Source organism: Rhinolophus ferrumequinum, chromosome 16 (genome assembly GCF_004115265.2).
Source record: "Rhinolophus ferrumequinum isolate MPI-CBG mRhiFer1 chromosome 16, mRhiFer1_v1.p, whole genome shotgun sequence".
NCBI classification, from domain to species: Eukaryota; Metazoa; Chordata; class Mammalia; order Chiroptera; family Rhinolophidae; genus Rhinolophus; species Rhinolophus ferrumequinum.
The window spans coordinates 3,643,644-3,669,047 of NC_046299.1; the positions used below are offsets into that span (position 1 = coordinate 3,643,644).

Below are 25,404 nucleotides of genomic sequence, written 5' to 3' on the forward strand. Positions count from 1 at the left end.
CAGCGCGGGGCGGGAGGTGGATTTCAAGTGAACACTTTGAGGGCTACTCACCGTGTGGACTTGGTTGCGCCTGGACGAGCGGTGGACCCACTGGTGGCAGTGAGGGCGAGTCGTCCTGGGTGAGTCGTGGCACCACGGGGGAGCGGACAGGAGCCGCGGAGAGCTCTCCAGGCTGTGCGGGAACCCGCGCCGGGAGCGCGTCCTGGACCCGGCTCGTTCTGGGCTCGGGCTCGTGGTCTCGGTGGGAACTCCCAGGAGACAAGACCCTGGTGGGCGGCGTCCTGATCGCGGGTCTTTCGGGGTGCTGGGTGCTGGAGGGCGTCCTGGGGGACAGCCCAGGGCCCGGCTGGGGCTCCTACAGTTGTCAGATAAGGTGTGGGCCGGGGTGGCAGGGCTTGGGGGAATTGTACAAGCAATCCCAGTTGGTCACTTACAAGTGACTTCTTACTTAGCTCCGTTTTCAGAGTAACACCCTCCTCCCCCGTGTTCTATTTTTGTTGTTTTATTCAGTGACCTATTCCTGCAGTGGAAGAGTTGCTTGTAAGTTTGCTTCAGCAAACCTTTTGATGCCTGACTTTCCTATACGGATTGCACTCAAATTCTTGGTTAGAAAATGGGTCCTACCGGACACCTTGTTACCATCAAAAGGAGCGGGGTCGACGGCCCCCACTTTCCTCTGAGTCTCAGCACCTGCTTGTTTGGAAGGTGAGCCCTGCGCCCTGCGTGTACCATTTAGCTTGAAAGACCTGAATTTCCTGATCACAGATTAACAGACTGGAAACAGGGCTCTGGGAGTAGTTCCTGCCCTCACATTTGCTATGGATTTTCCTATGTGTTGTCAACTTGAAGTGATGGCTTATTACGAAAAGAATTTTGAAAACAATGTTCATATATTAACTGGTTTCTAATCAAATGTTAAAATTGATTTGATAAACATCTATGAATGGAGAAAAACAGAGATGATTCTCAAGTCCTGATTCACTTCCGGCAGTCTTTAGAAAACAACTGTGTTTATCTGAAATCCCTCCGAATGTGGCATTCATTGGTTACTGGGGGACACTTGAGCAAATGGAGGAAGGAGGCTCCTACATGGCTTGCTGGTGTTTGGGGAAAAATGAACATGGAAGGGAAAGTCCTCCTAGTGTTTTGAGAACTTCTCTCCTGTCTTCATAAGTGTGGTTCCCCTGGAACAGGCCACGTTACTAATTGCACCCCTTCTCATTTTCTAACACTGTCCTTAAACAGACACTGATAGATAGGTCACCTTCCCTGTGGAGACCTGTGGTGCCACCCCGACCCTGTGCTGCTATGTTCCACCCCAGCTCAGACATTCCACACTCTTGCTCACTTTGGTGCTTTTAGCCAGTTTGAGCTTTAGGACTGGAATGTTCTCTATCCTCCTATGTGAGTGATTCCTTTCCAGCTTTTAGATGTCAGTTTCAACGTGACCTGAAAAGGAGCCTTGAATGGACATCGTCATTGTCTTTCCTAACGCCACACATGGTGATGAGTCTGGTTTGTCTTCCCACTATTAAGCCCCAACGACAGGACTGTGTGGTTAATGATTATGTCCCCCGTGGCTGGTGTGGGGTGCGGCATGTAAGAGGTGATCAGTGCTCAGCACCCCCGTAAGTGTCCAGGGGAACTGTGGCCGGAGAATGGACAGACTGGCAGTGTATGTCAAGTGAGGGCCAACTTGCCCCCCAGGAGACATTTTTCCATGTCTCCATGTGGGAGGCTTATGCCGCTGGCATCAGCGAGCCAAGGTCAGGGATGCTGCTACATGTCCTACAATGGACAGGGCAACCCCCACTGTAAAGAATTATCTGACCTGAACTATCAACAGCACCACGGTCAGGAACCGCCGTACACACATCTGTAGTGATCCCAGTGGGCAGTCTCCTGCCCAATACGTTCTCAGTTCTCAGGAGATAATCTCTCTCTTTCACTTGGTGGAATATTCTGATACCTAAAAACCAAATTCTCTTCTTTGATTTAAAGTAGCTGTTCCCTTACCGGTAGCTTCTTTCTAAAGAAATATACAGAAGGTGCCAAAAACATGTATATACATTTTAAGAGATGTTATCTATGTAGCAGTAGTTCGCCGCAATCACAAGTGTCTGGACGCTGATGGTAACCACTTTGAGCACCTCTTGTAATTGCAGAAATCAAACGTTACTATATATTGTTACAATTTTGAACACTCTGAAATGTGGATACATTTTTTTGTTGCGGTGTGTGTGTGTGTAACATTTTGGTATCAAATGGCTGTAATTCTGACTATTATACAACAGTGATTGATTAACTATATTTTTGTGCGAGATTTTGTAATTCATGTTTGGTCATTGGACATGGGAAGGAAGACATCATAGACTCTAGAGGTTCATACTGACAAGAGAGAAGAGTATATACTTGTTTAAACTTATAAAAGCACCTGGTGGTAATGGGAATACCGGAGCTGCACTAAGGACCTCTGGCGAGTTTCTGTGGGTTTGGGAAGTCTCCCTCCCAGTGCTTCCTGCTGAGGTTAGCTTTTTGTGAAAAGACAAGTTGAATCTAGAGAATGTTTTATTGTTGCTTGCAGATTAGTATTTTTAGTGATAAGAAACTGGGGAATCTGTCAGTTAATAGAGTGTAGTTTTAAAAGCCACAATAAACAGCTCACAAGTAATGACATTTTACTGTGGGCCAGGCAAATGACAGACGTGCACAAGTCATTTAGTCATTTGAAGAATACCATGATATAGGTGCCAATGTAATTCTCTTTGTATATGAAGAAACTGAGGCACAGAGCAGTTCTGGCATAAAGTACAGCACTTTTGGTGATGAGTAAACCTTCAAATATGCATTTGTGTACATTACAAATGAATGTACACAAACCTTTTTATAGAAGAAAAAGCATGAGTATTAAAAGTAGTTCTCATTCTCCAAACTGACGTAAAACACTCTTACATTGGGGGTGCCAAAAAACACGTATACACATAACTTGTATTTATCTTTTGTTATTGGTATATATATTGAGTATTACAATCTTAATACAGTTTTTTCCTTTCTTAAAATGTGTATATATTTTTTTGGCACCCTCTATAGTTGGGTCTTATAAGCATAGACATTTTAGTAAAAGGCAATCAATTTATATTCTAATATTATTTTGAAGTACTGTAAGTTTTAAAGATTTATAATAGTTGCTTATACAATACTTGTAAAAATTATTTGCAAAATTCAAAGATCACTTACATTACCCAGTTTGTCATTCCTCTATGTCATATTTATAGATCAAACATATAGCCAAATGCTGTTTTATTTTAAACATTGATGTAACATTTTAAAATATTGCAACCTAAAAAAAAATCTTAATTTTTTTCAATTAAGGGGTATCGAATGTGACATTCGTATCCAGCTTCCTGTAGTGTCAAAAGAGCATTGCAAAATTGAAATCAAAGAGCAGAAGGTAAATGGGTTTTTGGAAGACCATTTTCAAAGACTACTCTCTACTTTTAATCTATTTATTACCTATTTACCCCCTGTTTTCTACTCGTAGGCAATATTGTTTAACTTTAGTTCCACATATCCAACACAGCTGAACGGATCTGCAATTGATGAACCCGTACAACTAAAACATGGAGACGTCATAACTATTGTTGATCGTTCTTTCAGGTAGGTAAAAACTAAGGAGACTGAAAAGAATGCTTTTCTGATTCACCACAAACTAGCTTTGCCCATCACCTGTGATCCTTCTTTAACGCGAGGGAATATCAGTGTTTGAACTTGTCCTCCTCCACGCCACTACTTAATGTAGTCATACCGACATATGGGGCTTATGTGGTCCAGTTCAAGGATTCGAGCACAGATCACTGTGCCAACCAAGGGTGACCTGGTCCTAAAGGAGTTTCATTTGGTTGTGTTGTGAAACTGCATATAGTTTTTTAGGTTTTTTTCATTTTACAGTAAAATATACTCATCGAGAAAGATACAAAATGAGATGAAGTGAACAGCCCTGTTATGGGGTTCACATGTTATATGATCATCACATGTTATGGGCTGACTGGTGACCCCAACATTCATCTGTTAAAGCCCTAACCCCCAGTACCTAAGAATGTGACTGTATTTGGAGTTAGGGCCTTGAAAGAGGTGACGGAGTTAAAAGCAGGCCTTAGAGGGGCCTGGATCCAGTCTGACTGATGTCCTTCTAAGAAGAGGAGATGAGGGCACGGAGAGAAGCCAGGAAGCAGTTGCTCTGAGGGACGACCTTGTGAAGAGGTGGCAAGAAGCGAGGCACAGGAAGCCAACCCTGCCAGCACCTTGACCTTGGACTTCCAGCCTGCCGGAGAGTGAGAAAATAAGTTTCTGTTGTCCAGGGCCCCCAGTGTGAGACGTTTTGTGACGATGGCCGTAGCAAACTAATCCACCACCTAAGCATCATTGGAATATTTCCAGAGGCTGCTTTCATGCATCTTCTAATCGCTGCTTCTTTCTCTCACCAAGTAAATCACGAGTGTGGCTTTCTGATAGCATAAAAGTCCTTGGTGTCTCACTCCTTAAGCCTGCATCCCTAACCACTACTGTTTTGTCAGTCTTTATTAACTCCATAAATTTGAAATCACAAAGTACGTATTTGTAACTGACTTCTGCTCTTGTGGTGGTGAGATTCAGAGCACAGATGTCTCCCTGCATAGTATTTCACTAGAATAATGTATACAGTTACAACACGATGATTTAAACTTTATTCCTTCTGGATGGACGTTTGAGGAATTTCCAGTTTTTGAAATGAGTCAGGGCTTGCTTTATGATCAGATATGGTTAATAGTTTTTACTAATCTTTCCTGTGTGTTTGAAAAGAATGTATTCTCTAGCCGCTGGGGGCAGTGTTTTTCTATGTCCATTGATTCAAATTTCTAACTCTAGAATCAGTCAGTTTCCCCGATTCTTAGTTACCCAGAAAGGTAAGTTAAAATCACTCACTGAGTAGTTCTTTTTTTCTTTTTGTTTTTTAGCTGTCAGTTTTTGCTTCCTACACTAGAGGCTATGATTGGGTGGGTGACGCTTTCTCATTTTTAAATATCCCGTGCCTTTAGAAATGCTTTTGATCCATGATTGCATACTATAGATTTTTCTATCACATACTTTCAACTTTTCATAATCCTTAAGGATTAGGTTGTCTCTTGGAAGCCGGTGTTAGGTGCACTTTTGTTTGTAATTGGTTTTCTCGACAGGTTGACCCTTTTATCATTATAAAATGTGCTTGGCCTCTGAACAATTTTTATCCTAAAGTCTATTTCGTCTGCTACTAGTATAGCCTCTCCAGCTCTGTTCTGGTTGCTGTTTGCATGGTTTGCCATTTATTTTCATCCTTTTTATTTCATCCTATTTGGGTCTAAATTGTGTCTCTTGTAGAAACATCTAGTCGGGTCATTTTTTTCATGCCTTCTGCTGAGTGGGATTCCATCTTCATTACAGCCTTCATTTGTATTAAATAGATACTTCCAAATGTACCATTTGGACATCCTGGTCATTCCCTTTACTGGGCTTTTTGTGGATTTGCCTTTATTTTTAAAGGGTATTTTTGTTGACTAGAGACTTCTGGGTAGGAAGTATTTGATGTGGAATGGAGATCAGGACTGTTTCCCCCACACGAGATGTTGTTCAAACTGAGATGATTTCAGATTGAATCCCTCCCATAACAACCGGGAAGTGGATCTCAGCAGGAGGGGGTCGCTCAAGACCTGCTCCATGAGAAACAATTCTCCATGCCCTGCTGCTCCTGCTCCTCCTCGCGGCCTCCCAATTCACACCAGGCCATTTCACTGAGGTGCCCAAGTCCGCCTGCATTTTAAAAGGTCCTGTGAATCCATACCTGAGCTCTTGTGAGGACGATGTCTCTTGCTTAATATCGGCCGCCCCCTAAATTGTGCCTGTCTTTATTCAGATACAGATGGAATAAGTGGGAAACTGAAGGGGTGACCGTAGTGATCGTAACTTAAAGCGAGCACTGTACTTCTTAGAGTGACGTCACACGGTGGTTAGGGCGTCAGACGCCACCGGGCTTCCTGGTTCACCCTCCCAAGTCGTCAGATGATTTCCATGGACATCAACTAGCGGAACCCCGATTCTGCTCTCGTGCGCAGTAGGGCTACACACAGGAGGTACTCGGGGATGTTGAATGATACAGGCTAGTCAGTGTGCAGAAATGAATCGGTGTCTCCGACCTCGGGCACTGGTGTTCCGAAACAAACTTGAGGCAGCTCCTCTAAGTCGTTTAGTATAAAAATACTTTCTTCACTCTAACCTCATTTCCAGGAATAAGGTAACATCTGGAATAAAACCTGAGGTTTGTTCCTTGCTCCTTAGACGTTAATCAGGTACTCAGGCTTTGTCACCGGTTACGGATCTGTAGTCTGAATATGTGTCTGTCATTCTGTGCACTTCAGGTATGAAGATGAAAGTCATCAAAATGGAAGCAAGTCAACTGAGTTTCCCGGACAAAGACATGAACAGGTGATGGGGGAGGGCTACCCAACATTTGCAAGATGATAGGAAATCAATTACATGCACGTTGGTGAGTGGGTTCCCCCAAGGGAAGATGACTTACCAGTTATAATAGGAAAGTGTTAAAACCAAGGTATTTAAACAAGTTGAGCTTAGGTTAAAATACTTCAAAACTATTCTGCCTCTTTTATTCAAAGTGAGAGTACTGAGTCAGTCCCGAGAGCCAGAGTTTCTCGTGATTGATCTTGCAAACCTTTGGTTAGGACAACCCCGACACAGGGGACGAAAATTCTGGAATCCATTATCCAGTGGCTCGCGTTGCTTCCCAGGCATTGTCCTCTGAAGTAACCACATCAGAGTTGTGAGTGCCGGCGGGGCTTCCCACTTTTGATGGACAGGTGGCCCACGACACTGGAAGAGAGTTACTGAGTTATGTCGTGGGAGAGAATCTTACTACTTGTGTCCGTCAGTGGGGGAAACGTACTCCAAATGGGCCAGCTTGTTAGAATACTATTCTGGGCCCATCCTTGGAGATGTAGTAGGACTTAGAAGGTTTAAGGGAAATACACAGAGATTTCTATTTTCTTACTTTTTACGAAGCTCCCCAAGCTAGACTCCTGGGGCTGGGTTGGAATTCCCTGGCCAATTGCAGGGGCACCTGAAAGCAGCAACAGGTGATGGACGTGCCCCGCTCCGGCTAAGTGCTGTTTCCGTCCTGGAGAAGTGAACTTACTGACTCTCCTGCTCCTCAGATTTGGGGGAGAGCTAGATTTTCAGGTACCCCACTCACCAGCCACCATTCTGCCTTGGTACGTAGGTGTAAAGGAGCCAATCAACCAAAAAACTGGACTGCAGGTTCAATAAGTGGTCTCAGTGGTTTATGTTTATTATCTGCATTGTGATAAAGTACTAACATTGAGTGCTTAGAACACGTTATAGCTGTTTGACAGTTAATTTTATGGCTATTGAATATAACTACAAAAAAATAGGGCTGGTATTTTATACATATTTTAAAATTTTAATTCATTTTTATTGTGTAGCCATAAGAGTCTTGGTCAACTTCTGGTTGAAAATTAGAAACTATTCCTTCACAAGGAAAGTTTGAGAAGCAATGCGTTTTAGGTTAGATACCAAAAAATCTGAAATTGATTAAAGAAAGACGTTGAATTCTTTGCCTTTGGATAGATTTTGTGGTTTTTTTTCCTCCTAATGATTCAGACGATATTTTTCCTCCTTTGGAACACCATTGGACTTCTCTATCTTAAGCACGTGTTATTCTGTAGTTGTCCTCTGCCCCCTAAAACATTCCCCATGGAAGACCGTGAAGCCACTGTTACAGGGTCCAATGGGCGTGCTGGGTGTGATCCCTGTGCCCCGAGGGGACCGTGCCATGGATGCACTGCTGTGGCTTTGACCTGAGTGTCTCCCAGCCAGGAGCACACATGCTGACGGGGGCCTGAATTCACCCACAGGTCCTGCAGCCCATTTCTAGTGAACCCGAGTATAAAGTCAGTACTTCTGTCCCTTTGGTAGGGTCACAGATAATGAGTGTAGGTGATGTCTAATTTTAATGTTGGTTCTTCCTTCATCTGATGGCAAGAAAGAAGTTTGAGGAAGTTATAAAAACTCACTGTGATTCAGTTTAAACGATTTTCAGCTTCAAGTTTGTTTCTTACTCCATCACTATATTTTTAAAAATCAGCTAAGAAATACTTGAATTAGGAGTTCTAGCACCTGAATGTCTTGGGCTCTTCTCAGTCACTAAAAGTCATATAAGAACAATTTGGTGAAGAAGATCGTCACTAGGAAGAGTATTTTAATAAATCTGACTGTCGGTGCTGGAAAAGGCATCTAAATCACCGCTCTCATTTTGCCAATTTGCAGGCGTCTCCGCGTCAGGTCTCAACGTCTGGCTTCTGTTCTGACCCTGGTGAGTAGTTCTGGGTTTTGTTCTGGGATCCTACAAGGTCAGTTCTCTGTAGTATTATGGCAAGGAAGGGATAAGAACACATGTGTTCTATATCCAGGCTCGCAGAAGTTAGGAGGTTGTGTGATTTAGCTTGAGAAACAGGCAGACACCCGAGGTGACTTTTTTCCAATTGATGTGTGGGACACTGGGTTTACTGGTGAGTCCACGGATAAACCAATTGTCTTGCTCAGTTGTCTGCTGAATTCTGAGTAGATTAATATGATGTCTTAGGTCGGTCGTAGGAGGCTAATGTGATTGATTCAGTTGGACCACAATACTAGTATCAGAATTCTGTTATTACACATTTTGAGCATTAAGTAATTTGCAGGCTAAATGAAAAGCTAGGTTATAAAACAGTTTGATACGGTTTTAAAATTTGAATACTGCACACATTAATTATTGAGAATCTTGAACTTCTGTTTCTTATTTCATGACTCACTGTCAAGATGGGAAAGTTCAAGATCCCAAGGCCTGTTCAAAACTCACTGAAGAAAGTGTTTCAGGAAGGCCACTGGTACACGTGGGGGAGGTCAGAGCAGCCCAGCCGGTCTCACATGCCTCAGAAGAGCCTGTTGCCAGGGAAACACCCAGTGTTCATCTCTCACATCTTTCAGGAGATGACGGCAGAGAGGTCGCGGGTCCCACTGCTGGAGATGCTAAGGACGTTTCCAGTGTGCCGGCACTGAGCGGGAATGGACAATTGCCATCTTTTCCGTCTATGCAGTGTCTTGAGAATAGTGAGGAAAATGAATCTCCCTTTAGGGAGCTTTATGAGTCTATGAAGGAAAAGTTAGACAGGAGATCAGAGAAAGAAAATGTGCTACGGAGTCGTAGAAAATCAGGATCACGGAGTCACTGCGTCGCAGAAAATGAGAGTGCTGGTGGTTTACAGGGCGAGACCCCAAGGCCAGTGTCCCCGAAGTCCAGGCGGACATCCGGCCGAAGCTCTCAAAGTAAGGCAGACCCCGCTTTGGGAGCACAACCAAGTGGCCAGACGGAGGAGAAGGGATCGCATGCGGGGCCTGTTCAGACTCCCAAGGTCACCTTGAGTCCTAGCGTTCCCCGCAAGGAGGCCACGGAGACCGGGACCCCGGGACCGTGTTCACACCAAAGTTTCACACCAAAACGTCGGAGCGGCGGCCGGAGTGTTATCAACAGGGATGAACCCGTGAATCTGGACGAAAGTGGAGAAAGCTCCCGGGCCGATAAAGGAACACTTCTGCCTCGGAAGTCCTTAACTAGAAACCAAACACCCACTAAACTGGAAAATGCTGATAATGTTGGAAATACACCAGGAAAAGTCTTGTCCAAAAAGAGGCGGAGGAGCAGCAGCGTGCCTGCAAATGTTGACATTCTTATTATAGACACAGAAACCCAGAAGCAAACGGCCTTAGGTCCGCTGCTCGTGCAAGTGGACAGGAAGATGCCAGACGGGGCCCTCGGCACGTTTGAGCTGCTGGGCGCCCAAGCGGGACAGAGGTGTCCCGGCTCGCCAGGCCTTCGCTCAGTGGACGTCAGCAACTTGGGCGATTCCACTAGTAAGTTTGTTTAACTGTAGATTTATTTTCCCCCAGAAGTACGCATCTACCTTGGGTACAGCGATAAATTGACGAGGCCTTCCTTTTTCCATAACGCTTCGCTCTGGGGTAGAGAAGCCACATGGCACGAAGGGGACAGTGAGACAGCTGTGTTCACTGTCCACTCTGAGAGCTCCGCCCTGAAGACCTGGATGACCAGGACAGGGAGTGACAGGAGGTGCAGGTTGTTAGGGAAGGGCTTGGGGGCAGCGGGGGTGGGCAATGGTCCAAACACATTTTATTCTCCTGTTGCATCTAGAACAACATAGAAAGGAAAATTGCATAACCACTTTGCACAGGAGGTTTGATTCTGAACAAGTGTCTGTCCTGGGAGTTTGATCCTCTAGAGAGATTAAAGCATCGGAAACCCCTGGGAGATCTTTTCTTACAGGGCTGCCCTCAGATATTGACACTGCTCTCGGGGTCTGGTACAAGCAGTATCTTAGGAAACAGCACACTGTGCCAGGCTGTGCTGCGTGATTTACGAGCTTTCACACTGCTGACCCTCTGTGCCCGGCACAGGAGCGCCCACGGCACAGGTGTTTTTATCTCCACTTTGTAAACGGGGAAACGGACACCCTAATGTCAGGCAGTGGGTGGCAGAGGGAGGGCTTGGTGGCCGCTGGGCATCCTGCACTTTGCATGCTCTCCCGGCATCGGATGCAGTTCGCTGAGTGTCGGGTCTCAGCCTGTGCAGGGGTCTGCAGTGCAGAGCCGCGTGGCTCAGAAATTCCACTCGGAACATCCGTTACAATGTCCCTACCCGAATCATGAGGGGCGTGTCACTTGGCCAAGGAGTTGTGTTGACGGGTGGTGCTAAGATGTGTCGCGGGTTTTGGGTCGTATGAACTGCCTGGGAGTCGCCGGCAGTCTCAGCTCGTCCTACTCGCGGGGTAGGTCCAGGTGAGGCCCGGGTGGGAGGTTCTCTCCCGCGTCTGCTAGAGCCTCCGCCTCCATCGGCCCTTGCGGCGCCCTGAGCGCCTCTGCTTCTGGCCAATCCCTTTATTAAGCTACGTCAGGCTGGGTTTTTCAAGGTTGTAAGGAAACGTTGTACTGTCCATTTGGGACGTGAGGTTTGGGTGCTCTGACCCCGAACTTTCATGAGCTGTTGAGGCAGTGTTGGCTTTATCAGCTGACAAGAGTGAATGTACACTGTCGTCCTTAGGGGGTCAATGAGTTTTACCACTGGCTTGTCTTCAATAGCAATTTGAAACAGGTCGTCAGTCCAGGTGTGGTTCTCATTCCCCTGGTTTGTATCCATCACTTTAGATATGATTGAGGGCACGCCCTTGAAGAGAAGACGGGTCTCCTTTGGTGGCCATCTGAGACCTGAGTTATTTGATGAAAACCTACCTCCCAATACACCTCTCAAGAGAGGTGAAACGCCCATGAAAAGAAGGTCTCTTGTAACGCACACTGCGACAACTGTCCTGAAGAAAATCATCAAGGTACGTTCAATAGCTTCTCTTCTTCCATCTGAGGACTCACATCCTTGCTCCTCACAAGAGTAGAATTACAATTAAGACCTCTTCTTCCTAATAAAAAAGGAAAAGTGAAAAATCTAAAGAAGAGCTCATTGACGTAGGTGTTGGAAAACGAGCCCCTGGCTTCCTTGCTCGCCACCACCGACAGTGGTGGAGCACAGGTGAGCCTGTAGGGTGTTGTGGTTTCCCGCAGAGGCTGCCTGCCAGCCGCTTACAGGGCCAGAGGTCACTCTGGGGTTATAGTAAGAACCAATTGAAAAGAATCCGGTGACATCATGACACACAACCGTAAGGTGGTTGTTTTTTCTTTTAGAATTGTAAGATGAAAGGGGGACACCTATGATTTTCACCATCAGCTATTTCAAACTTTTAATCAGCGCCCCTGGGCTGTGTGGTCCTGATACTAGATCTCTAGAAAGGTGTGGCCCCTCAGCTCACCTTCCTCAGAGGGTCTGGGCCGTCTTTAATTCCTTTTCATTCCCAAAGCAGCAAGGAGTGTCTGACTTCCTTTCCGTCTTACACTGGGTCCCACAGGTGAGCAGGTCTCCTTTTGTAGACAGTGAAGGCGGCTACACATCCACAGATAGTATTTCTTTGGGTTCAGATCAGAGCACTCACCTCTCCTTCGGAAATTCCTCCCATCTTTGCATCTGAAATTCCCCAATCAAGACATGTTTGCTGCTTTTGCCTCTTTCTCCCTCCTTAAGTGAAGGGGACAGACTCCAACCTCTACCTTCCACAGATAGTGCCTGAAATGTTTTGGTGCTTCAACATGTAAACAGCTAAAATTCTCCACTGGGTGGGGCATAAACATTCACCCCAGAGGTGTGATATTTGTGGTGAGGTTTCTTAGGAACATTTAAATTTTATCAGGAACAGTCTCAACCATCTGGAAAAGAAGACTGTTCTTCAGAAACCCATTTGGGAGTGACTGCACAAAATGTGTTTCGGAGCTCCCCTGCTCAGAATCCTGTGAAAACTCCAGCTGCAAATGACAAACACCGGAGGTCCTCCGAGCCATCTTCTGCCTCCAGTGGCGGCGTGTCTCCACAGAGGACAGAGACTCCTAAGAGGGGAGGCAGGAGAAGCAGCAGCGGACCTGCCAGGAGAACGTCCGTGGATCGAAGCCAGCAGGAAATCTTACAGCTGATTCATTCCAAGAGGAGGAGTGGCGCCTCTGAGGCCAACTTGATCGGTTAGTGTCATATTAGCAAGTGTGTTTTAAGGGGAGTTTTCTCAATGCTAGTTTGGGAAAGTTTCAACCTATTTTCCTTTTGACAGTGGCAAAATCATGGGCGGATGTCGTAAAACTTAGTGCCAAACAAACACAAACTAAAGTCGTTAAACACGGCCCACGGAAACAGCTGAACAAAAGACAAAGGAGAATTAATACTCCAAAGGTATGTGTTCCCATGTGAAGTGCTTTTTTACACCTGATATCATTTAACATGATGTTGTTAAGCGTGGCTTTGTGCTTTGACGTTTTGTTGCTCTCCTGATTTTTTTTCCAGAAGCCTGCAAGCAGTATTCACAATCAATTTAGCACAGGCCACGCAAACTCTCCCTGTACCATCGTAGTAGGCAAAGCTCACATCGAAAAAGTAAACGTGCCTGCTCGGCCCTACAGAATGCTGAACAACTTCGTGTTCAACCAAAAAATCGACTTTAATGAAGACCTTTCAGGTAAAACATAGCCTTGGCTCTTAGAAACCAGAGCCTTTCAAGCCTCCTGCATGTGAAGTGTGGGTGAGGGCTGTGGTTTTTTATCTGCTATGAATGGGTCGGGAGAATAAACACCAGTCAACCTCCTCCCGTCACGATGGTCAAGGAAGAGAAAGCCGGCTCGGAAAACAAGGACAGCCCCTGATGGTTTGGGGGTCACGTGTCCCGCAGGAAGCAGGTGTGAGAGGTAACTGCACATCTGCCCTTCAGAGCAGCACAGGTCTAGGAGGCTGGAAGGTGCTCTATGGTGAAGAAAGCACACTTGCTCTTTCAGTTCCACTTCCCCTGCATTTAAGCCAACCGATTGCCCCAGAGTTGGCAATTGGGTTGAGCAATATTTTGCTTCTTCCAGATTTCCTTTCCTTCCTTGTAGCTTAATTGTTGTTGTGGAACCAAAGCCTGTGAAAAGGTTTCGTTTAGGCATTGAGAGCTGAGCCAGTGTTGCCATTTTCAGTAAAAGTGGGATGTGACTTGCTTGTGGTTGTCCCAGATTGGAACCATGGCAAGAACCCAGGGCTTGCATTTCACGCTATGGAGTTTGACCAGTGGTTTTTCTACTTTGGATACTTGTGGAGGGTGGGAGACTGGAATCCATTGGATGGAATCTTGTATTTATTTCCTCGCAGATTTTAAGATGGAAGAGTTGTTGTTTGCCTGTGTATAATCCACATAAGGTACCCTCCAGTTAGAGTCACGTTTGGTTCAATGCATTTAGCTTTTTAAAAAAACAACAAGAATATAGAACAGTGATAGCCAAAGGTTTGATAGCAAGCTCCATGAGTAAGAAAATGTTGAGCATATAGCACCCGATATGCAGCTATATGCATATCTGAGTGACCTTGTAAATTACACGCATGTATGAGTGTTCTAATATATGTTATAAAGCACTGAAAACAAATCCTCAAAAATATTTTAAGATAAAGTAGAATTTACATACTCAGTACTCGGGACAGTGGATTTTTTCAGTGTTCCTTTAAGACACTTGCCTAGAGAGTCAAGAATGTCCACCCCTTGGTGTGATAACTTTCAAAACAAAACATCAACATGGGCTGAACACTAAATCCTGTATATTTTAAGTAAGGCCTGAACAGTGCAGAGGGATTTTTCAGGGAGTTGACTGGTTTGGGAGCCTTCAGAACGGGCTTCCCAAACAAATCTGTAGACAGGTGCCCGACAGTGTTTTGATCCATCAATGGCAGAATGAGAAAGTAAGGAGAACGTGGGATAATACGAGTTGTTCAGAAAGTTAAACTTTCCATTTAAAGTACTGTATGGTTCTTTCTTTTCTTTTTTCTTTTGTTTTGTTTTTAATTAAATTTATTGGGGCGACAATGGTGAGTAAAATTACATAGGTTTCAAGTGTACAATTCTGTAATATAGCATCTGTGTATCACATCGTGTGCTCACCACCCAGAGTCAGTTCTCCTGCCATCACCGTATATTTGACCCTCTTTACCCTCTTCTTCGGTTCTTTCTTTTCTGAGCTTATGCTGCTACTAATTTTTGGTATTAAAAGATGCTGCTATTATTACTTGACATACTAAAAATGGGCAGCCCTATGCCTTTTTTAAAAATTTGGGGACATTTTATTTCTTCATAAAGTCCAGAGTTGCATAACCTAGGACTTTTTGAAGTCAACACAAGGGCATTGGGTGTCTGGACACCTGCAGGGGAGGCACCGGGAGGGCCAGCCCCGTCCTCCAACCAGTGCTCACCACATTGGGAGACTGCAGACAACTCCCTTTGTTTGATTTTCCTTCCAAGAGGAAAGCCAGAGAAGAGGACGTAAAAGATTCTAATTTCCCGTTGCCCTCTTTGAACAAAATGAGTTTATTATTGATGCATCACCCTCTTCTACGAGACGCCTCCCCAGCCCCCCTGCAAGGAATGCTAGGGAGTGATTGCTTTGTTGTGTGATGACTGACATGGTTGTTTGCATGTGTGAGCGATGTGTTAATGGCTTTTCCAATATTTTCACATAACAGGGCTAACTGAGATGTTCAAGACACCAGCAAAAGAGAAGCCACACGTGAGAAGCCTATGTTCCATCACTTTTTCAAATTCAGAGGATTTGCGTAGCGTACCTAAGCCAGAAGAAAAACCTCTGCTATGCACCCCAGAAAATTATGGTTGGTTTATTTCCCACCCCTAGCACTTTAATGTTTACAATAGCAACTGTAGATGGTATTATTTTTTGACAACAGATATTGTATTATTTCTCTACAATAGATAACTCCTAGTAAAATACCTTTTCCAGCTTGTCTGTTCTATTTTTAGGGGAAATTCCTATTAGCAGCTGAACTAGCATTGGCATTCACTGACTTGCATAAAAGAATATTCCTTTAATAATCAAACAACCTGTGTGCACTATTGCCTTCTTTATTTAGTGTAAGAGGCCGATAAGCAGAAAGTGTAATGATATCTCATCATACTTACATGTAAATTACAAAGAGAAAGATGATATGCACACACTGTGCAGTTATTCCAGCTAATCTGGATGGGAGTTATGTCTCATTGTGTGACATGGGATGTGAGAATCTTTCTTACTCTCATTACTGAGTTCTTGCAGAGGGAACACCTTACTACATTGAAGATTCTCCCTGTCGCTAAAAAGTAGATGTTTCCTGTGTAATCTGGACCCTAAGTGAATTAAGTATAAGCCATGTTATTGCACTGGTGGTTCAAAAGAAGAAACAGGTGTTTCTCATGTTTGAAGAAAACAGTGTCAGTGTTGAGGTCACTGAGACATGGCATGGAAGCCTTCAGGGCACCCTTGTTAAGGAATTTCTTTCTTTTATCTAATCCCTGTAGATCCTAACCACTTATGTGTGACCCTAGTATGTGTTACCAAATAACATTGTTCTTAAGCATGCATGGGTGATATATAAGACAGATTTATGGCCACATAAGCAGACTCCTATTTTTAGTCAGGTGGATAGGTTGAATTATTGGCTCTTACACAATATTTCATGAGGATAAAATATCAAACTGGAACAACACAGTGAACAGAATATATTTATCACGTATATTTTTATTTTTTATAGGAGACAATGTTTTCCCCAGTACTCAGAATGTACCAGAACAGATGTCCGATAAAAGATCTGCAAGCCCAGCATTAAGACGGCACTGTTTTGCAGTAAATGAAAATATGAAAACTGTGCTATCTGAGGCAGACCCTCCAAAGGTGGAATCCAGTACAAACAAGTTCAGAAGGTCCATGGAGCTCAGAAATACACAAGTGCCAGGTGCAGAGTGTGAGAACAAAGATGAAGAGGCCAACGCTGTTGAAAACATCTTGGGAAAACATCTGAGGAAAACACGAGAAGAGAAACTAGAGGAAGAGATGAAGGAAAGTGAAAGAACCTTTGAAACATGTAAGAAAAACATCGAATCAAAAGAAAATTCTGAAAAGATGATAGCTGTGAAGAGGTCAAGAAGATCTTCAGAGATGAAATATGCACAAAGAGCAGACCTAATCACCCCCAAGAAATTGCAAGAGATAGAACCTAAGAAAGAACTGGTGGACATCCATAGTCTTGGAACACCAGGTCACACCAAGGAATCAGTGGAGGTGGAGAAGCGATCTGCCATGATGAACTGTAAATCTCCAGAACCAGACTCAGTGAGCACGCCAGTCAAGATGAACGTACGGATCAAGCCACCTTCCCAGAAAGTGAATGTAGGACAGCTGTCAGCACGTGGGAGGTCCACACAGACCCCAGGGGAAACCACACACTCACACAGAGAACAAATAGGTGATGACAAAATCATCGAATTATTTAAGGAAACTCCCGAACAGAAATTGGACCCTACAGAAAATGTAACAGGAAGCAGGAGGCGGTCAAGAACTCCCAAGAAAACGGTCCAACCCCTAGAAGACCTGGCCGGATTCAGAGAGCTCTTCCAAACACCCAATCGCTCAGTGGAACCAGTGGTTGATGACAAAACTACCAAAACACGCCACAAATCTCCAAAACCAGAGCCAGTGATCATGTCAGGAGATGATAAAGACATTAGAGCTTTTAAGGAAACTCCAGAACAGAAACTGGACCCTACAGAAAATGTAACAGGAAGCAGGAGGAGGTCAAGAACACCCCAGAGAGAGGTCCAACCTCTGGAAGACCTGGCTGGATTCAAAGAGCTCTTCCAAACCCCAACTTACTCAGTGGAACCAGTGGTTGATGACAAAACCACCAAAATATGCCACAAATCTCCAAAACCAGAGCCAGTGAGCACGCCAGGTGATGATGAAGACATCAGAGAATTTAATGAAACTCCAAAACAGAAACTGGACTCAACAGAAAATGTAACTGGAAGCAGGAAGAGACCGAGAACACCCAAGAGGAAGGTCCAACCCCTAGAAGACCTGGCTGGATTCAAAGAGCTCTTCCAAACTCCAAAACGCAGAGTGGAACCAGTGACTGATGACAGAACCACCAAAATACCTCACAAATCTCCAAAACCAGAGCGAGTATGCACGCCAGGTGATGATAAAGACATCAGAGAATATAGTGAAACTCCAAAACAGAAACTGGACTCAGCAGAAAATGTAACTGGAAGCAGGAAGAGACCAAAAACACCCAAGAGGAAGGTCCAACCCCTAGAAGACCTGACCGGATTCAAAGAGCTCTTCCAAACTCCAAAACGCAGAGTGGAACCAGTGACTGATGACAGAACCACCAAAATACCTCACAAATCTCCAAAACCAGAGCGAGTAAGCACGCCAGGTGATGATAAAGACATCAGAGAATTGAAAGAAACTCCAGAAAAGAACCTGGACTCAGCAGAAAATGTAACTGGAAGCAGGAAAAGACCAAGGACACCCAAGAGAAAGGTCCAACCCCTAGAAGACCTGGCCGGATTCAAAGAGCTCTTCCAAACACCAAAACGCAGAGTGGAACCAGCGACTGATGACAGAACCACCAAAATACCCCACAAATCTCCAAAACCAGCGCCAGTGATCACACCAGGAGATGATAAAGACATTAGAGTTTTTAAGGAAACTCCAGAACAGAAACTGGATCATATAGAAAATGTAACAGAAAGCAGGAGGAGGTCAAGAACACCCCAAAGAAAGGTCCAACCCCTAGAAGACATGACTGGACTCAAAGAGCTCTTCCAAACACCAAAACGCACAGTGGAATCAGTGACTGATGGCGGAACCACCAAAATACCCCGCAAATCTCCAAAACCAGAGCTAGTAAGCATGCCAGGTGACGATGAAGACATCAGAGAATTTAATGAAACTCCAGAACAGAAACAGGACTCAGCAGAAAATATAACTGGAAGCAGGAAGAGACCAAGAACACCCAAGAGAAAGGTCCAAACCCTAGAAGACATGGCCGGATTTAAAGAGCTCTTCCAAACTCCAAAATGCACGGTGGAACTAGTGACTATTGACAGAACCACCAAAATACCCCACAAATCTCCAAAACCAGAGCGAGTAAGCATGCCAGGCGGTGATAAAGACATCAGAGAATTTAATGAAACTCCAGAACAGAAACTGGACTCAGGAGAAAATGTAACTGGAAGCAGGAAGAGACCAAGAACACCCAAGAGAAAGGTCCAACTCCTAGAAGACATGGCCGGATTTAAAGAGCTCTTCCAAACACCAAATCGCTCAATGGAACCAGAGGTTGATGACAAAACCAAAGTATTCTGCCAATCTACACAACCAGAACCAATCGTCATATCCACCAGCATGCTCAGACAACTGAGGACACCTCCCAAGAAGGTGTCTGGAGAGGAAGACGTGTCAGCACTCAGGAAGTCCACACGGACACCAGGGGGAACCATGGGCTCACCCAGGGACCCAAGAGGTGATGGTAAAATCATCAAATTCTTTAAGGAATCTCCAGAACAGAAACTGGACTCAGCAGAAAATGTAACTGGAAGCAGGAAGAAGCCAAGAACGTCCAAGAAAAAGGTCCAACCCCTTGAAGACCTGGCTGGACTCAAAGAGCTCTTCCAAACACCAAATCGCACAGTGGAACCAGTGGTTGATGACAAAACTACCAAAATACCCCACAAATCTCCAAAACCAGAGCCAGTGAGCACGCCAGGTGATGATAAAGACATTAGAGCTTTTAAAGATATTCCAGAACAGAAACTGGACTCAGCAGAAAATGTAACTGGAAGCAGGAAGAAGCCAAGAACGTCCACGAAAAAGGTCCAACCCCTAGAAGACCTGGCCGGACTCAGAGAGCTCTTCCAAACACCCAATCGCCCAGTGGAACCAGTGGTTGATGACAAAACCACCAAAATACGCCACAAATCTCCAAAACCAGAGCCAGTGATCATGTCAGGAGATGATAAAGACATTAGAGCTTTTAAGGAAACTCCAGAACAGAAACTGGACCCTACAGAAAATGTAACAGGAAGCAGGAGGAGGTCAAGAACACCCCAGAGAAAGGTCCAACCTCTAGAAGACCTGGCTGGATTCAAAGAGCTCTTCCAAACCCCCAAACGCACAGTGGAACCAGTAACTGATGACAAAACCAAAATACCCTGCGAGTCTCCACAAGTAGAAGCAGTCATGCCAATAGGTAGAAAGAGCCGTCTCAAGGCACCTCCCAGGAAAGCGGACATAGAAGTGGAGCCTTTATCGCTCAGGAAGCCCACACGGACGTCACGGAAAACCACGCGCTCACACAGAGAACCACATGGTGATGAGAAAGACGTCACAGTGTTTAAGGAAAGTGCACTGCAGAAACCGGACCCTGCAAACAATGTGACTAGAAGCAAGAGAAAGCCAAGAACACCTGAGGAAAGTGCCCAACTGCTAGAAGACCTGGCTGGCCTCGAAGAGCCCTTCCAAACCCCAGATCACAGAGTGGAACCGGTAACTAATGACAAAACCAAAATACCCTGCAAGTCTCCACAAGCAGAAGCAGTCATGCCAATAGGTAGAAAGAGCCGTCTCAAGGCACCTCCCGGGAAAGCGGACATAGAAGTGGAGCTTTTATCACTCAGGAAGCCCACACGGGCGTCACGGAAAACCACGCGCTCACACAGAGAACCAGACGGTGATGAGAAAGACGCCATGGTATTTAAGGAAAGTGCAGTGCAGAAACCGGACCCTGCAAACAATGTAACTAGAAGCAAGAGAAAGCCAAGAACACGTAAGGAAAACATCCAACCCACAGAGCATCTGGCTGGCCTCGAAGAGCCCTTCCAAACACCAAATCACACAGTGGAACCGGTAACTGATGACAAAACCAAAATACCCTGCGAGTCTCCACAAGCAGAAGCAGTCGTGCCAATAGGTAGAAAGAGCCGTCGCAAGGCACCTCCCAGGAAAGCGGACATAGAAGTGGAGCCTTTATCGCTCAGGAAGCCCACACGGACGTCACGGAAAACCACGCGCTCACACAGAGAACCAGAGGGTGATGTGAAAGACGTCACAGTGTTTAAGGAAAGTGCAGTACAGAAACCGGACCCTGCAAAAAATGTGACTAGAAGCAAGAGAAAGCCAAGAACACCTGAGGAAAGGGCCCAACTCCTAGAAGACCTGGCTGGCCTCGAAGAGCCCTTCCAAACCCCAGATCACACAGACGAACCAGTGACTGTTGTCAAAACCACTAGGATTCGCTGCCAGTCTTCACAACCAGGACCAAGCATCCTGCCAGCAAGCAAGAAGAGACAGCTGAAGGCAGCTCCAGGGAAAGCGAATGGGGAGGAAGAGCCGACAGCGCCCAGAAAGCCCACACGGACAGGGAGAAGCACACGCGCTCATAGAGAATCAGTAGATGGTCATCAAGACGTCATTGTGTGTGAGGGCACGGCAAAGCCAAAACAGGGCCCTGCAGAGAACGCAATGGGCAGCAAGCGTCTGCTAAGAACACGGAAGGCAAAGGCCCCGCCCCTGGAAGTCGCGGCTGGCTGCCCAGAGCTCCTCCAAACCGCAGATCCAGACAAGGAACATGGCAACGATGCTGGGATGGTTAAGAGCACTCCAACGCAAACACCAGACAGAAGAGAACCTGTGAAAACATCCAGAAGAGTCCTCAGGGCCCCTCATGTGAAGCCCATGGACGACCTGGCAGGCAGCAGAGACCCCATAGAGTCACAAAGTGAAAGCAGCATTTCCCAGTCCCCCAAGAGGAAGCGTGGGAAAGAGGGGACTGTCACAGGAAGGGAGAGGCTGGGTTCTACGACGTGTCCACAGGACACTGCCCTGGAGATGCCACTGCAGAAGAGGCAGAGGACAGCTCCCAGAGAGAGATGTGAACCGCCTGCACCCTTGATCACAAAGAAGAAAAGTCAGAGGGTTTTGGCAGGAAGGACTGAACCCGTGGAAGAGCTGCCCGGCAACAGCATGAGAACTAAAACTCAGGAAGAGAAAGCAGAAGCCGTGGCCTCGTCCGCTAAGGTAATGGTAGATGTCTCATGATCATTAGTTATCGTTTTGGATGGGTGTTCTCCATTTCCGGGTAATATTTGATATAGATTGTGTGTAACCTGAATTTATGTGGACATCCCTTCCCAAAGGGGTCCGCTGTGAACACAGTGAATAACTGCAGACCCTCCTGAAGAGCCCGTTTGGGGATTTACAGAGAACAGACTCATTTGGGGAAATAAGGAGTCCAAATTATCACTCCAGATTTTGAGATTTTCCTCAGGAACTGAATGAGTAGTGTTCATCTTCAAAGGTGTGAGGCATTGTGCAGAAAAAACGCGGGCAGCTCAGCCTGTGTCGTTCAGACCACAACCAGGAGTGCGAGCAGAAGTCACAAGTGTGTCAATGTTTAAACAGTTAGAATGCTACAGGGTCCTGAGAAGGGTCCTGAGAAGAATGTAACTGTCACCTGTTGAGATTGTTGGAGAGAGGTTACTACTGCATGGAGAGACGTTGTAAACTTCCAGAAATTGAGATTTTCCTGTTCTGCTTTAGCAGTGATTGTTAAAGCATGAGGAGGACCTCATTTACTGCCTGCATAAAGGCATTTTTCCGTAATGCCCCTCTAATGCTTGTTAGAACCAGATTTGACATATACAACATTGTGACTGGAAGTTTTACTGAATTCCTTATTTATGGTTTATCGGTAGAGGTGACGACATCTCCATAGGAACAAAGTGAAATTCTTAGATTACTAGCGTCTTAGAAAGTTAATGTGAAATATTCAGATGAGTTCCCCTTTGAGTGACTTTGTTCTCCATGTTGAAGTTTGAGCTTTATTATGCATTATTGGCGTTCTGTGGTTGTCTCTTGACTTTTTAGGGAATATCCCTACGCTCCAGACCCCCAAATAAAACCAGTGGGGCAGAGCAGCAAAGACCTGAGTTTCTTGAATCAGCAGAAAAGACTAACGTAAAGAGGAATGAAAAGAAGGCCCCGAACACCTCCCAAGAGGTGAAGCTTCAACATCTGGAAGATGGAGCCAAGAATTCTACATCTGGGGGCCAAGTCCGTGAAAGGAGAATGTGCTTGAGATCCGGAAGACAGAGTACAAAGCACTTGTCAGATGTGACCGAGGAGAAAGCACAGGAGAAAAGTGTGGAAATCCATGTGATGAAGAAAACTCAGGAAGAGAAAGAAGGATCCAAACGTTCAGGCTCTGTGGGTTTGAGACCCAAAAAGATGACAGGGGACACTTTGGAGAAGGAATCCAAACAGAGAGTCACTCGGAGTGTCAAGAGATCTACCGAAAATATTAAAAAGGCAAGTAATTGACTGTTTCTCTTTTGAATGAGCATAGAATGCTTCAATATAATTTTTGCCCCGCGTTGCAAAAGCAAACAAAACCCGTTATGTATCACAACACGCTGCCAGCTCCCAGTGATACTAACTCCCAAAGCATGACTCTAAAGTGGGTCTTCTGTCTTTGTAGCTGTGTTTAGTTAAATCTGTCTTGGGAATTCCCATTTCCAGGAGTAAATTCATTATGAAGACACCGTTCAGGAAGAACAGAGACTCATCTTGTTAATACTTTCTGACTGCTTATTCCATACCCTGTACTAACATTCTAGGCAGATGTCTTCCGTCTCCTGTAGGTTCAACAAAACTTACTAAAAAGCAGAAAGGTGGTCCTGTCTGGACTTCCAAGGGGCTCCTTTGAAAAGCTAAATGAATGAAAGGTGGGTGTGTCCCTACACCAGCCAGTTCTTACTGTTAAGAGTTCCAGTTTCCTAGGAAGTGCTGTGTCCTCTCTCAAATCAAATACTCTAAGTTAATGTACAGGAAGTGCAACTAATATATCAGATTCAGCCACACGTGAGCTGTGTAGTGTCACTGAGTAAATCCCAAAGCATGATTCAATCCAGTGTTTTGGGCAACATTTGATTTGCTAGTTTAAAAGAGAGGTCGAACAGTCCCCTTGTGGTGAGTGGGATAAGTTTGCTTCTTAGCACACACTGGAGACAGTGCTGGGGGGCCAGTCTCTAACAACGTCCTGTGTGCACTGACTGCTCGACGAGGGGTCGTCCGGTGTGGTGCCAACTGCAAAGGCAGGAGATGTGTTTACTGTTGTTGGAATAATGGTGATGGCGGCTGCATCCATCCACATCCAGGGCCCCAGTGAAAGTCCCCGCCCCTTAGAGTCATGAGCGAACAAGTACAGAGCAGGTGACTGGTCCCCAAGCCAGGATGATGCATCCCTCCCCAGCCCTTTATTAGCTTGTGGATTTACCATTCTGTTGTCATCTGCAAGCGAATATCATGCTTTCCTGCCTTCTGATACAGGACGCTGCTTCTGTTGGACCTTTTCCTGAAGAGTTCAGTCATCTGACAACCTTGTGTTGCCCTGTAATGAGGTGACACCTTCAGTCAGTATTCAAGTATTTCAGGTCTTTGCATTCAAACTGAGCTTTAGATGCTTTAATTCTTGCCCTTTAGTTTTTCTGACCCCCACCCCCACCCCCAGCAGTATTACAGTGGTGGGAGCTGCCTCTAAAGTGCCCCAGCCACAAGCCACAATGAGCCTTTTCAGATGGGGTGTTGGGCTGGGGGCCTGTGAAGCAGCAGCTCAGACACCTGGCCGCTCACCTGGGAGTCAGAGGCAGAGCCCCAAGGCTTTGGGGGGCTGGTTCTGAAAAGGCAGGTCATCCTTTCTTTTTAGATTTTATGGAAAATGTCTGGATGGATGAGCTTCCATCCCTCAACTCCCCTTGGAGCTCACACAGAAGGTGGCCTCAGGTGACGCTCAATATTGACCACTGTCCTCTTCACACACCTAGGTTGTTTAGAAGACCCAAAATCTCTTCCTCCTCATTCTATATTTGAATTCGCTTTTTCTGAGTGGTATTTTTTAATTAGTAAAAATCGGTGTATTTGGGTAGAAATTATTTTTTTAATTGTATATTAACTTATAAATAGGTTACAAACTTTTCTATCAAAAGATACAATGTTTACGTTTAAAAAACCAAACAGTAAAAGCAGCTTAAAGAACAAAAGTAACTTTCACAGGATATATTTAAAAACTCATTTCCAACCTCAAAATTCATTTTCCCTAGTAAGGATTTGGGTTTTTGCAGAGTTGGTTACAAAAATCGTTCTTTTAAATGACTTAAAAGTTGTATTTTTCTTCCCAAACAGGAGGATGACAATGGATGCATCAAGAAATTAAGAACCAGAAGGCACCGGGGCAGTGAAGATATTTAGCTAAGAAGTTTAAGAAGGGAAAAAAAGTAGTAAATTTAGTGCTAAGTTCTAATACAATGTTTGCTGTAAATTTAAAAAGGAGTTCTGTAAATAATGCTTTTCTGGGTGTTTAAGGGCACAAAGCTTAAAAATTTCTGGCTCTAGTAGTCTATTCAGAACCCCCATAAGGAGCTTAATGATAAAAATTTAAGAGTGGGGTGGGGTGGGGTGGGATGAGGTGGGATGGGGAGGGGTGGGGGCATGGGGTGGGGTGGGGTGGAGTGGGGAGGGGTGAGGGCGTGGGGTGGGGTGGGAGTTTGGGCCGAGTATGGGCTTCGCCTTCACTGGGTGAAGCCCTGAAGTGGGCCCGTCCCCGTGGGTCCCCATTCCCCAGGCTCCAGCACTTGCTCTGTAAATGCTCAGTGTTTGTCTTTGTCCCCGTGGGAATCTGAAAGGCAGGGCATTTCCTCCTCATACCCCACCGTGGGCAGCCACTCAGGAAACTAGGGATGGACAAGTGTACGGAGAAATGGCGCTTACGAGATGCATTTTGAATGAGGGAGGCATGGATGTGGCCCACACATTGGG

At 45.3% G+C, this 25,404-nt stretch overlaps 1 protein-coding gene across 1 annotated transcript; it reads left to right on the forward strand.

Annotated features, from left to right (window-relative positions):
• MKI67 (marker of proliferation Ki-67) lies at positions 1-24,857 on the forward strand. The gene is made up of 15 exons (XM_033130540.1): positions 1-119; positions 511-705; positions 3,373-3,451; positions 3,542-3,657; positions 6,429-6,495; positions 8,371-8,416; positions 8,902-9,993; positions 11,302-11,480; positions 12,390-12,711; positions 12,798-12,916; positions 13,028-13,199; positions 15,224-15,367; positions 16,283-21,609; positions 22,459-22,899; positions 24,772-24,857. The coding sequence occupies exons 2-15, from the start codon at positions 614-616 to the stop codon at positions 24,835-24,837; spliced, it is 8,262 nt and encodes a 2,753-aa protein (XP_032986431.1). The 5' UTR covers positions 1-119; positions 511-613; the 3' UTR covers positions 24,838-24,857.
• Positions 24,858-25,404: the final 547 nt, after the last annotated feature.

What these genes read in the sequence shown, in the direction of transcription:
- MKI67 (XM_033130540.1), top strand. Translation starts at nt 614, where the DNA reads ATGGGTCCTACCGGACACCTTGTTACCATCAAAAGGAGCGGGGTCGAC. An exon ending in AGCACCTGCTTGTTTGGAAG is followed by an intron (nt 706 to 3,372) that starts GTGAGCCCTGCG and finishes TTTTCAATTAAG; the next exon opens with GGGTATCGAATGTGACATTC. An exon ending in TGGCTTCTGTTCTGACCCTG is followed by an intron (nt 8,417 to 8,901) that starts GTGAGTAGTTCT and finishes CTCACTGTCAAG; the next exon opens with ATGGGAAAGTTCAAGATCCC.